This window comes from Cataglyphis hispanica, chromosome 19 (genome assembly GCF_021464435.1).
Source record: "Cataglyphis hispanica isolate Lineage 1 chromosome 19, ULB_Chis1_1.0, whole genome shotgun sequence".
Lineage (NCBI taxonomy): Eukaryota > Metazoa > Arthropoda > Insecta > Hymenoptera > Formicidae > Cataglyphis > Cataglyphis hispanica.
This window is the reverse complement of record NC_065972.1, coordinates 4,412,276-4,427,013: the sequence shown is the minus strand read 5'-3', so window position 1 is coordinate 4,427,013 and position 14,738 is coordinate 4,412,276. Positions and strand designations below refer to the sequence as shown.

Below are 14,738 nucleotides of genomic sequence, written 5' to 3'. Positions count from 1 at the left end.
AATTTCAGAACAAAATGTTTAAAACTTCAGACAAAATGTCTGAAACTTCAGACAAAATGTCTGAAACTTCAGACAAAATGTCTGAAATGTCTGAAGTTTCAGACATTTTGTCTGAAGTTTTTTTCATAGTATATTCACTTGTAAATTTTTTACAATTTTACAATTTTTTACAAATATTACAGAACCCAATTTGCATGTTTGGATGAAAATAATCAGTCTTTGAGAATGAAGCGCTTTTTCATTTATACCAGACTATCCTACGCGTTCTACAAAGTTAGTTTAATAGATATTTAAAATTCGCAAAGTTAATTAAAAAAAGAAAACTTTAAAGCGAGCCGTTATTTGTTGTAAATTATCTAGCAACAAATATCTTGCGCGCGCCTGAAATTCGAATTGGAAACAGATAAAATGAATTTAATAAGCAAACAATAAATCGTTTATCTATTATCCGTCCCTCATTTATCAGTTTCAAAGATAAATTCGCGATAAATTATTTGAAATCACTTTTAACCATGGTGAACTATTGATCAAACTTATTGTATCCGATTATTTGTCATAAATTATCTAGCAACAAATATCTTGCGCGTCTGAAATTCGAATTAGAAACAGTTCAAACTCACACGAATTTAAGCAAACGATAAATCGTCCATCTGCTACCCATCATTTATCAGTTTCGAAATTCGCGAAAAACTATTTAAAATCACTTTTAACTATGGCGAATTATTGAACATCTTGTCTATGATCGGCAACATTTGGAGCGGAAACATTTTCGATGATGACCAGCCTGGCTACACCAAACCTGGCGCACGCAATCTTGCAGCAACAACGGCTGGCTAAGAGCCTAATGGCCTGCTGACCTTTCAGCACCTGTTGATTGTCGCTTATCAAAGATTTGCATGCGCAGATTTGCCGAGATTCACCTGACGCTACAAGGAGAATGGATCTCCCCCACAGGAGATATCGTTGTTCTGATCGATGTCATCTGCACGAGTTTCTCATCCTTGTCTTCTCTGTCTACTTCCTGTTCTATATATACATACTTTGTGCTCCATAAATCTGCTCAGATCTCTGTAATTGTCACAGATTACTGATACGTCAAATCTCTAGCACAGGGATCTTGCGCATAAAATAATTTACATTACATTTTTATATCCTTGAATGTTAGAAAATAATTTTATTCAATTCTACCAAATCTGGGTAATAAATATTTAAATTAATGATTTCTCGATTTTTATCAAAATAATAAAAATAATATGATGGATAAAATTTTACATAAATATATAGAAATAATATAATAAATTATCGGCAAAAAGAAATTCTGTTTTACAAAATTATTATTTTAACGAATGTTATCTGTTTTAGGTTAGGTTAGGTTTAGGTTAAGTTTAAATTAAATTTTGACAAAATTCCGTTGGCTATCTTACGTCATAAAAGCATCTGTAATATGTTATAAGTTTTTTTATAAAAACTTATAAGTTTGTTATAAGTTTTTTTATAAGTTTTTTTATAAAAAAAAATTTTATTCCACATGATATCGTAATATTGCATATCTTTACTGCAAAGATTAAGAAAATAAAAGGATTTACCATGTGTAGATTTATGGATTCATAAATCATTGATATTAAATCTGACATTACTCTTAGTCTTTTAAACCTCATAACATTTTTGTCGCCATAAATTGTTGGTATCGTGCAAGATCCTCTCTCTCTCTCTCTCTCTCTCTCTCTCTCTCTCTCTCTCTCTCTCTCTCTCTCTCTCTCTCTCTCTCTCTCTCTCTCTCGCTCTCTCGCGCGCGCTTTCTCTCTCTCTCTCTCTCTTTCTCTCTCTTTTCCTTACGGTTTTTCCCAATACAGTAAATTTTTCCTTCTGTTATTATAAAAAACTATCTCTTCCTTCTCCTTTCATCTCCTCTATCTCTATCGGATTATTCTTCCGGATAAATGGACTTGCACTGCATTATACTAATCCATTCAGAACGCCGGGGGCGATGGGGATTGTATCTTTCGCGTCGGACGAGAAATACGAGCTGCAAAATATCCGCGATGTATCAGGCCACGAGTTATCGCCAAGATGTAAGAGCGCGCGATGATGGATGTATCGTATTCCGCTGAGGATCCTCCGGACTTTTAGGACGGAACACAACTCCCATTGTTAGAACGGCAAAATTTCAAATTTTGAGGTCCAACTCGCTGCATGTTGGACGGGAAAAACTCGAGACATGATTTATGATGTTGCAAGCACATTCGGCGATCACTCAACAAAGGATTTTGATATCAAGATACTATGATCATTTACAAGAAATTACAAAATTAACAAAAAAATTAATAAACCTTCAATCAAATATTAGGATTGCACGAAATATCAAGATAAGATTTTTAATTAGTTATCAAGATAATATCGAGACTAAGATTGTCAAGATTATTGGTTTAAAAAAACAAAAATAAAATAAAATATGTATTTGTGTATAAATTAAATGAAGAAAAAATGACAATATTGTATATAAATTTAAAAAAATTTTATTTAATAAATAAGAACACGTACATATATTAACAAAATTAAATTATTATATATTATAAAGATTATATAGGGTGCTAAATTTCAAATGTAACAGGTCGAATATTTCAATAACTAAATGAAATATCGAGATCCATTTTTTTTTTCTTTTTGACAAATCTATTCAGAGTCAAATCTTTATCAAAATTTATCAGTCTCGAAACAATACAATCTAAAAAATATCGAACTTCGATATTTCATTTAGTTATCGAGATATTCGGCCTGTTACATTTGAAATTTAGCACTCTGTATATTGTTAAATATTATTTTAAACAATTGTTTAATATTAGATAAAAATTAAGTAAAATTGAGACAAGACAATACAAGACGAGAGATTTTTGATACCAAAAGATTCACTCAAGACAAGATTTAAGTTTCCGAAAATTTTCAATATCAATAAAATATTTTTACGAATATTGCTTTGTCTTGGATTTCGTGCAGCACTAATCAAATACATAGGATCACACATACACACACATCACGATTTTTGATACCAAGAGAATTTTAGATTCACTATATCAAGATTCTGTGAAATGAAAGATTTCTGAGTAAAAATCTGCTAGAATATTTGAAAGAATCGAGGAGTAAAAAAAGAAAGTAAAAAAAATAATAAAAAAAAGTAAGTAAAATAGATAGTAAAAATCTAAAGATCCATTTCATGAGGAATATGTGGCATCGATACGAGACAAATTGCACGATACGTGTCTCGTGTAACATGGGAGCCTTTATAAGCACGAGTTGTTTAGATCTGGCAGGGTCGTTACCGAGTTAAGGATGATTTGTTGCCGAAATGGCGGCGACGTGTGTACGATTACAACTACGCGGGCTTCACGTAAGCGAGATAGACGATAAACAATGGTGTATGTGTTGTAGCGTTTTAATCAAGTTTACGAGGAAGGCGGTTGGAATTCATATTAATCGAATGCTCTCAAAGAGACGAGCTCTTTCATATAACGGGATACGCGGGCTTATTTGATCTCGATTGGTAATTTTGCGCGATCGATATCAGCACATGTATTCAAAAATCGCTTTGATGACGCGACAGCCCAGCATAATTAATTTATTCGTTTGTTTATATTTGCTCGGCAATCGCGCGAAATGAACGGATGTAATTGATTTTTTTCAATATAACGTATAATTTTGAACAAATGAAGATCCCAATGATTAATAATTATTATAATTGTCTATATTAATCTCTGTGGTATTTTTATTATTAAAAGCTTGTCAAAAAAAAATCCATTAGAAAATTTAAATGTTTTGAAATTTTTGAAATAAATAATATAATCAAATAATCGCATAATTTGCGCTATTATAATATTATTATTATAATATCTCGCAAATTATTTATCAATATTTGATTTCTTTATCTTCAAAACATATTTATATTTTCAAATTTTTAATTTTTTATACATATATATATATATATATATATATATATATATATATATATATATATACATATATATATATATATAAATATTGATTTATTATTATTGCACATAATATACATATAATAATATATATATATATATATATATATATATATATATATATATAATATTATTATATGTATATTATGTGCAATAATAATAAATCAATATTTTTGAAATTAAAAAAGATAAAAATTAATTAAACTTTAAAAAAATTATATAAATTTTTTTTTTTAATTATATATGTTGTAATATATGTATAACATTATTATATTTTTTCTTACATAATAATATTATAATACATAATAGTTGAAGAAATAAGTGATAGTATCTGAATATCGTTGGAAGAATCGTATGCGATTTAAACACAAGCCTCTGTCGACGCTGAACAGCATCAGACACGACATACTTTGGTTGATGAGAAGTATGTATGTATATGTACATGATCTGTCAATTTCTGTGTTGGACGACAGTTGTTCATGATCGATAACTGCGCGGATGACTGGCGGATCGCGATGACCTGGCAGCGGATCGCACAGATCTCGGTGGAGCTGGCGATCTGTGCGATTCACCCGATTCCGGGCGAGTACTACTTCCTGTGGACGACCAAGCTGGCAAATAAGAACGGCGACATCGGCTCCAAGTGGGTGCCGTACGACGTCACCCTCTCGTTGCCCATGTTCCTCAGGCTCTACCTCATCTGTCGCGTGATGCTGCTACACTCGAAGCTTTTCACGGACGCGTCGTCGCGTAGCATAGGGGCCTTGAATCGCATCAACTTTAACACCAGGTTCGTCCTCAAGACCCTGATGACCATCTGTCCCGGTACGGTGCTGCTGGTCTTCATGGTCTCCCTGTGGATCATCGCTTCATGGACGTTGCGACAGTGCGAAAGGTAAGCGTATATATATTACTTATAAAATATTATATAAAGTTTTTTAACTGTTAAATACACTCAAAATAAAAGATTTTTTTATCAAATAAATATATTTCGTTAATTTTTATTTTTTTGTTTAAATAAATATATATTTTGTTTCCAAAAATATTAAATAAATTATTAGTTGTATGTAATAAGAATTATAATTTTTAAAATACATTATTTAAAATTTTAATAACAAATATTTATATTTGAAGATAGAAAATTATTTATTAAAATAAAAAAAACCTGTTTTTTCAAACAAGCAGCCAAAATTTAAAAATTTTTTAAAAGAAAGTAATTTAGTATAATAAAGATTAAAAAAACAAATTCTTTCTTTTATTTACAAATAAAAGCATTTGCTTTTATTTTATATTTTATCGATTCAAATATATTTGTTGCTTGATTGAAATAACTAATTTTCTGCAAGTATTTGAATAAATAATTTTTTTTTAATTAAAAAAAATTTTTAATATTTAATATATTTTTTTCAGTGCATTGTATGATATACGACCATAATTAAATCTTAAGATAAAGATTTTTGTTATCTAGTACAAAGTTTAACTAGTTGAGATTTCTCAAATTTAAATTCGATGGCTTTACAGCTATTGTCATGATTAAAATAATCAATATTTTTTCCTTCGTTCTCGTTTTCTTTTTTTTCTAGTTTCTCGATTTGTTTTCCGGTATTCAAGCTTTTAGAATACGGTTTTATTTCTCTTTTGCATTCGCTATGTTAGTAAAGTAACAGCGGTTGCTCCATATTATTCACACGATCCATTAACAAGCGGAAGGAGAAACACTGACAATGCATTTTGGAATCGTGTACAGTTGAATGGACACGACTCATTTGTTTGCAATGATTGATCTATGACCTAATGGCGCGTCCATCCGTCGCGAGATCTCCGCGAACATAATCATAAATTTCGGTATCCTTGCGGGAGAAGAGGGAGGAAAGTAGGGGAATGCGATCTCGGATTGGGGTTGCTCGTTGACGATCGCCGTTGGAATTTAGTGATTCCTATAGAGACCGGCTGATAATTAAATTCTCCCCGTAAATAGCCGCGTCGCGATTTCAGGAATAATCAATCTTTGCCCAGGCAATATCGAAGCTGATAGCTGTTTCCAAGGAGATCGCGAATCAGGTGCCTTCGAGAAGCGAGGAGAAGATTCTTCCTATCCATCGTCTCAATAAACCCGCTCCCCCTCCCCCCCCCCGGTTCTTTCCTTAATGGACGGGCTTTCATCTACCCACGCGCTTAATTGAAATATTTATCACTCGGCTAATGTTGATTTTTGCCTGTCCGGCATCCGGCGAGTCTTCGGCCATGAGGGGATTCCCCGAACTCGCGATCGACTATTTCATTTGTTTCACTTGAGGCGGGCGATCATTGAAATCGTGCGCGCTTTTACGTTTGATTTATCGCGTTCCACCTTTTCCGATAATCGATTATGATAATAGTTCCGATAACGGTAGGAACAAATTCAACTTTTCGACACTGTTTCCATTGACGTTGGATGAATATGCGCATATCGTCGATACTGCGTGAAAAATTCCGTTTGGCAAACGATATTTATGAAAAAAGGTTTCAATTTTTGGATATTTTTTTGGTGATCCAGTTATTTTCAATAAATAGTATACGTGCGTGATATTGATATTTATGGTAAAGCTTTCCCAACAAGTGGTTGCGTCAAATAAATTTATTTAAATTTCTCTTGTACTGTTGATGATATGTAAATGTGTCACAATTCTGTCTATTATATAATTGTACAATAAATCATATTGTCATTAATTTTTATCATTGGTTTACATTTTTTTATTACAATTTATTTCATTCATAAATAAAAATATTTTTATCTTAAAATTTTTTTAGATTAATTTTATTAAATTATTATTTTTATTCTAAATTATAATATATATATAATATATGTAGGCATTGTGTGAAATTTTCCTTAAATTTATTTTATTTTATTTTATTTATTTATCTTCTTGAAAATTATTTTTTATTATTTAATTTATTTATTTTATAATGATAACCTCGAATGACCTCGCATTACACGCTAACATAAGCTAACTAATGATAGAAAATTATTGAATTTACGGTCGTGTATTTGCATGAGCATTGAAAATTAAAAGATCAATTTTGATAATTTTGCTCTCGTATCGGCGTAAACGAGCCCCGCGGCCAGTTTCACGCTCGGATTATGGGGTCGGAAATTGTCGTGAAATCCGAATGGTATTTTATTCAGTATGCGTTCGCGTATATACTACGTGACAGCGCAAATTTCCACGGTAGTAACGCGATTTTCACGGTACATGGTCGACAATCACTCATGCAATCAATGTTGCTACGAGAATAATCCAATTCCATGAGTCTTTTCATGGAATGGATTGTTCGACGCATCAAGCGTGAACGATCAATTTTACGAAAGATGAACGAGAAAAATCGAAGGAGGTCCCGTTTGTCACGCGGTTAATTTTTCTCGTCACGGACGATTTTTCTTTATCGCCAATCGGCCCTCGTTACGATAATGAAATATTTATCGTTGTTACTTTGAAACTTATGAAAAATTTACATTGGCCTTTAATATTTTCGTAATGCTCTCATCTTTCCCGGACGAGGAAAAGGAACAGGACGTATTATAGAACACTGAATTTTTTAATACGATCGATGTACCATTTGCAACGATTCCAATTCGTCGAAACCGAGTCGACTCGCAGATATCGACGAAAATTGAAAGCCTCGACCCGAGACCCTAAAAGTTGCGAACGAAAACGAAACCGTGTAACATCGACCGAACCGTGTAACGCGGTCGTTAAAAGCACTTTACGACGCAGATTACGCTGCCCGCATCTTCCTCATGCTCGATAATGAATCTCACGGGGGTATAATAACGCTATCATTCATGCCCCAACTTGCCGTAGTTGCCCTCATGCTTATCCTACGTATAAAAGATTGAAGCGCTAGCTGCGGGACAAGATAGATATACCGAGTCGCTATTAAAAAAGGGCCAGAGCAAATTTGATTTTTAGAAATTATATTTTTTTCAAATAATACTAAAAAGATTCAAATATATAAAGATGTTTCAAAATAATTTTTTAATCTAAATTAAAAAATTTTTTTTTATTGTATCAATATATATATATATATATATATATATATATATATATATATATATAGTTTTTTTTTTTCTTAGTAGAGGGAATGAGAAGGAATTATTTCATAGGAAGTTTTTTTAACTGCATTTTTTTTATTTTTTTTGAGTCATTTAAGTCATTCAAAATTATTTTTAAGTTATTCCAGAAACTAAATTATTTGACCTGAAACGCGTTTCAAAGAAATATTAAAGATTCATAAAAGCAAAATATTGTATTCATCATCGTTGAAATAATGCGCTTGTCGCTTTGCCACGACAGGTTCCACGACGAGGAACACGCAAACCTCCTCAACGCCATGTGGCTCATCGCCATCACTTTCCTGAGCGTCGGCTTCGGCGACATTGTGCCCAACACATACTGCGGTCGAGGTATAGCCGTCTCCACCGGGATGATGGTAAGAGCAGGACATAAACCGTCTCGCAAATTTTTTCCCATCGCCTAGCGTCGCTTATGATCAATATCGATCATTGACGATCATACACGATAACGCGTCTCCGAGCAGATATTTATGTACGATAAAATTTTGCGACAGAGAGAGAGAGAGAGAGAGAGAGAGTGAAAGAGTATTCTTAAAAAAAAGACTTTTTAGAAATTATATTAGAAAAATAATTTTTTATTTTTTTTTAATAACATTTTTAAAAAAATTTTTTTATAAATGTTATCTTATTAAAAAAAATAAAAATTATTTTTCTAATATAATTTCTAAAAAGTCTAGATATTTGAAAGAAATTTTGGACAATCTGTCATTTATATAGAATCATTTTTCTGAAAGTTCAGAAGAGTGTCTGAAAATTAAAATGTGCCTGAAAATTCAGACAGTATTCTGTCTGAAAATTCAGACAGTGCCTTTACAAAAAAAAAAAAAAATGCAGCCACTTTGTCTGAAGTTTCAGTCAATTTTTTTTTTTTTAATAAGATAACATTTTTAAAAAAATTTTTTTAAAAATGTTATCTTATTAAAAAAAAAAAATAAAATTATTTTTCTAATATAATTTCTAAAAAGTCTAAATATTTGAAAAAAATTTTGGACAATCTGTCATTTATATAGAATCGTTTTTCTGAAAGTTCAGAAGAGTGTCTGAAAATTAAAATGTGCCTGAAAATTCAGACAGTGCCTTTACAAAAAAAAAAAAATGCAGCCACTTTGTCTGAAGTTTCAGTCAATTTTTTTACAGTGTATCTTTCCTTCTCAAGAAACCAAAAAAATATGCAGATCTTTCTGAATATATAATAATCATTCCGACCAAACTCATCGGGCTACAGTCATCACATTACAGACATCACCAATCGCCACTGTCCTTAATCTTTATCAAGGTTACCGCAAACTACGAGACACGATATACTATGTCCGTATGTTCGCGAAACTCCGCAGGCATGTAACTCGATGTAACTCGCATTAAGCACCACGCCCGAGTGGGGCTTTATTACAGAGCCGAACGACCCGTAATAAGGAAACGTGCGAGCGAGCGATCGATCGCGAGATTTGGTACCATAGTAGATGACAAATCGTTCATGATTTACACATTGTTTCCCACTATTCGTTTAACACAGTCACACGCCGTTTGTGTAATTAAAGGCAACGGGGGACACAATAAACGTCACGTCCATTCGCTCCCAAGGGAATGCCGGAGAAAGCGTTCCTCCTTGTCACACGCACCTACCTTCCTTCCGTTCGGCATCTCACTCGCACTTCCGCAAGAGTTAATCCGTAACTCCTCCGTTAATTCGTAACTATCTCCGAGCCGGTAATCAACGCATGGCTGATTCCAGAGATGCCAACCAATTCCTGGTAAACTTCCGTAACGTGTTGCCGAATCCAGTCGATGGTCACTCCATCTCTCAGTCTCACCTCTCACTCTCTCATCTCTCTCTCTCTCTCTCCTCTCTCTCTCTCTCTCTCTCTCTCTCTCTCTCTCTCTCTCTCTCTCTCTCTCTCTCTCTCTCTCTCTCTCTCTCTCTCTCTCTCTCTCTCTCTCTCTCTCTCTCTCTCTCTCTCTCTCTCTCTCTCTCTCTCTCTCTCTATCTCTCTCTCTCTCTCTCTCTCTCTCTCTCTCTCTCTCTCTCTCTCTCTCTCTCTCTCTCTCTCTCTCTCTCTCTCCCCCTTTCATGTGCCCTTTTAATGCGCTGGTTGCGTCGCGTAAATTGCGCGAAATTGCTCGGATGCTGGCTGTTAACTTTTAACGGCAATCTCAGGTGAAAAATCCTATTTTCCAACGAAACAGATAGTCCGGCAATAAAATAAATGAAAAAAACTGATGTTACTTAAGAAAAAAAAAAAAAAAATTGCAAAACTAATAGTACAATTATAAGACAAAAATCAGTCTTGTTAAAAATAAATTTTGTTCATACAAAAATTTTAATTAAAAATTTATTTAAATTATCACTATCTTGACATCGGTTTGAAAACTAGTCGACGAAATTGTACAATTAAAATTTAACGATTGTATTAGATCTTCGAAAACCAGATATTGAAAAATTTTGGAAGCTAGGAAGAAGGGGCAAAAGTTTTTAAAATATACAAGTTTCATGTGGGAGAAGCTCGCAAAAAATATTTCTTTTTTCATATTTTTAGGGCGCCGGATGCACCGCTTTACTGGTGGCAGTCGTTTCCAGGAAGCTCGAACTTACGCGGGCGGAGAAGCACGTCCATAACTTCATGATGGATACGCAATTGACAAAAAGGGTAAGACCACTGGCTCTTTATCCATAGGATTACAAGGCCTTTACGTTAATGATAACCTTTACGTAGTAGTTTTAATATGACAGAGAAGAATTTTTTATACTGTCGTAGAGCAAAACATTCTTGCGATGCTATTTCAGTCTAGTGACGTAAATTTTAAAGTAATAAAAAAACTTTGCAAAATACAGCGGAAATCCTTTTTAATCGAATATCATGGAATATAAATCATAATAGAAGCTATATTTTTTTTATTTTGGTAAAGAAAATGTTCGGCTCACACAGAGAGCAGTAGTGCCTTTAGTCTATACTAATTTATTTAGCTTATATAATATACTTCATCGCTTTTACATCGATCGACAATCAAAAGATAGACATTTATTATGAGGTACAACTTCTTTGCAATTGAAACTTCATTGCTTAAATATTCATTGAACTTGCAAGTGCCTTAAGTGGCGAGATATTTGTTTCAAGTTTTTTTATTTGCCGATGAAAAATTTTCTTCTCACATGACATGATATTTTAACCATCGCTAAATCCGATAAAAAATAATCCCTGAAAAATAGGAAAAATTTTAAATTGAATTTATATAACATGATGATAAAATAATATTTCCTTTGTTTAAGTAGTAAGTTAAATAACGCAAAGGATTTTCCTTTTACCTGAAAATTTTACAAATATCGGAATTAAATATTTATTGCTGCAATAATCAACTATGATGTTACGTTATTACATCGTTGGTCTGCACAAGTTTCTGAATTAAAGAGGGTAACAACTTTTAATGATATGCATAGCAAGTAATAAGTTTCTAAAGTGACGCTATCTACGCGTATATCAAGATATTAGTTATATAAAAGGAGATGCTATATTAAATTTTCTTTAACGCTATTTTTTGATGATCGATTTACATACGCGATAAGCATCCTGCAATATTTTTAATAAAATACACAGAGAAATTAAAATTTGTAATTTGCAGAATTTCAAAAAAAGGAAAATCCAGTTAGATTTTCTTCAACTTGAAGAATAGATTCTTGATGTTTTTTCCTTCCTGTCAACAATATCTATAAACTGCGATGATATGTCTGGAAGATTCAAAAGTGCAAAGTTTGTTAAAAAAAAAAGAAATAGTTATCGTAAGGTGGGTTTTTCCGAGGCACGAATACATTCGATAATATTCGGCAAAGAAACGAATTAAGCACGTAAAGAGAGCGTGATGGATATCACTCTTCATATATAGCGCGACGTAATTTTCCGGTTGAGCCACGTAATAAGAAAGTGTCTCACTGCGAATAAGATTGCTTCGGAAATAAGCAGACTGCATAAAGTCGGTCGACGAAGTCGCTTTGACCTTTAGGCAAAACAGGCTTTCAATCTGAATTCTTAACTTTGACATCGCGATACTTGATATTCGAGACAGTGGATCAAAGAACGAAGTAAGTGAAAAAGCTGTGAACATCACACGCGTGAAAAAGTTTCTTTGATAAATTTATAAAAAAGGAAATACAAATATAAAAGGATCTAAAAATAAAAAAATTCCTAATACTAATTTATAAACTCAAGCATTATGTCAAATGTGTAAAGATTCTGAATCCGATAGTCCGTTGAAGTTCAAGGACTTAAGTGCAAACATACTTTCATATGAGGATAAGAGAAAGCGCTCCTGTCAGAGTAGATAGTATCACCGTATCGTCTATCGGGATGATAGGTCGAGACTTGAGACGAGGAAGTCAGTTAATGTATCATTGTCATCATGAAAGGAATGTGATGTCGATCGATTTAATCTTAACAAACTTTTCAAAAAAATAAAAGGCAACTCTCGGCGAGTAAATTGTAGAGTCGGTAATAAAAGGTCTGCTTGAACTTGTGAGTAACTTTTTGATTATTGCGCAAAAAATTTTGACATTTCTGGAACGTTTCGTAACAAGAATGGATGTCATAATTCGTCGCCATGTTTCGTTAATTTTAAATTTCAACTTCTGCAACAAGTTTGGAACTTGAGCGGAGAATTAAAAAGTTGAGAATTTACGGAACTTGTGTTTGAAGAATGCTTTGCCATTAAAATTTAAAAGTTAAAAGATATAATGACACAAATAAAAATACATAAAAATGAGTATAAGAGAGATAAAAAACTTGCGAGTCCTTTCAGGTTCGAGAAATTCAGATGTTAATTATTTAGAATTTAAAAATATAGATCCCGGAAAAGTGGACTCTCTATCAGTTATATGTTATTTTCTTTTTCACAAAGAAACCATCGGTCACTCGTTGCAAATCATGACACAATCGATCGCTTGTGTCACAAGTAAAACGTTAATACGCAGCGATTCGCAATCTCTTATTCATGAAGACCCAAATTTTTCTATTCCATCGTGCTCTTCAAAGATCTCAAGATATTCGAAAGTATTTCTCCTCAATACATTGCAAAAAAAAAACATCTTTAATTAAAGATGTTGATTCTATTTCTGATGAAATTGAAATTTGTCGTATGTCTAGCAGTGAACATAAGTACGATCGCTTCTCCCCACCTCTAGATCGAAGCCTTCAACCATACTGGCTACTGAAATAATTATTAGCCAGCGTTATTTATAAACCTTGCAAATATCAAGAAGTGGTAACGTAGAACTATACACATAACCGCATCGACGAGTCTTTTTACGCCGCTTTAACCCTCGGTTGCATATCGCTTTTTTCGCGTCATTGCATAAGCGAAATCGATCTGGTTTCAGCGGTAACAAAACAAATGTCAAATCCTCGAAACCCTTTTTTTCTCGACCGTAGACATTTTGTAACAAGCATCAATTTTTCCGAGAAAGGGAAAATAAGAGCTATAATTTTGACAATTTAAAAGTTTGCGTAAATTTTTTATTAGAAAGTTTTCTCATTAAGCGCGCGAGAACATAATGTTATAATCCGAAAATATATATTCTATCAACGGATCGTTAATCACTCTTCGAGACAAATTATCTCCGCAATCTTGAAAGGGTTAATTAACCGTGACATAGTGAATACTGTCATAGCTAACAAGTTACACGATTAATGGCACCGTATAATATTTACTTAGCGAATATATTTTGAATAATCCCGCACCGTGTGGTTATTTTTAATTAAAAATTCATGAATGCTGCTTGGCCATATTATTTCATCTTATGTAAGCGAAACTATAATCCTTCATAGGAGATAAGATCTTTTCATCGCCAACGTCCAAAACAAAAATTTTTTAAACTTTCAAAAAGAGAGAGGAGAGAGAGATTTTGACAAGAGTCAGCTGACGTTGAATGGATTGACAAAAATGGTCCGCTCTGTTGCAGTTGAAGAACGCCGCGGCGAATGTGTTGCGGGAAACGTGGCTGATCTACAAACACACCCGTTTGGTAAAGCGCGTCAATCCTGGACGCGTGCGGACCCATCAGCGGAAATTCCTCTTAGCTATATATGCGTAAGTCGATATTCCGTACTCTCGGTTGCGAAATACCGTGTAGAGTAGACTCTACACTAATATAGACTGTACACATAATCGCATAATTCCACCTCGCATATACATCGACATTTCAGACTCAGAAAGGTGAAAATGGATCAGCGCAAATTGATGGACAACGCCAACACTATAACGGACATGGCCAAGGTAAGGATCATCAACGCTAACGAGGGAAACCGCTCTTCCGCTTGCAAAGTCTGATGGAATATTGCAACAGCATCCCAGAAATAGGGATTGAACGGGATTAAAGCTCTCCAAAGCTCTTTTAGACAGAGCAATTTTTTCGTACATAAGAATATTTTTTGTTCAAGTTATTCTCGCTTTTTATCGCAAGGAGATTTAATTTTAGGAGTTAATAATTGTAAAGTTAATAATATTCGTCTTACTGGCATTTATTTACGATAGTTGTATCCTGTAACAACATATTAAACACAATATTCTTCCCCGCATCGTCGCAAACAGATAAGAATATTGGGAGAGATTTATTTGGACACACTGCGATTAGACACGATCATTCATACTGATTAAGA

General features: G+C 33.3%; 1 protein-coding gene across 2 annotated transcripts in view; it reads left to right on the top strand.

The window, feature by feature from the left end:
- LOC126856623 (small conductance calcium-activated potassium channel protein) overlaps nt 1-14,738 on the top strand; it is a 168,508-nt gene that overhangs the window by 141,303 nt on the left and 12,467 nt on the right. For both annotated transcript variants that reach the window (XM_050605306.1, XM_050605305.1), the window contains exons 6-10: nt 4,457-4,878; nt 8,318-8,453; nt 10,632-10,742; nt 14,042-14,169; nt 14,286-14,355. In XM_050605306.1, the coding sequence (XP_050461263.1) occupies nt 4,457-4,878; nt 8,318-8,453; nt 10,632-10,742; nt 14,042-14,169; nt 14,286-14,355 (867 nt within the window). The remainder of the gene's footprint in view (nt 1-4,456; nt 4,879-8,317; nt 8,454-10,631; nt 10,743-14,041; nt 14,170-14,285; nt 14,356-14,738) is intronic.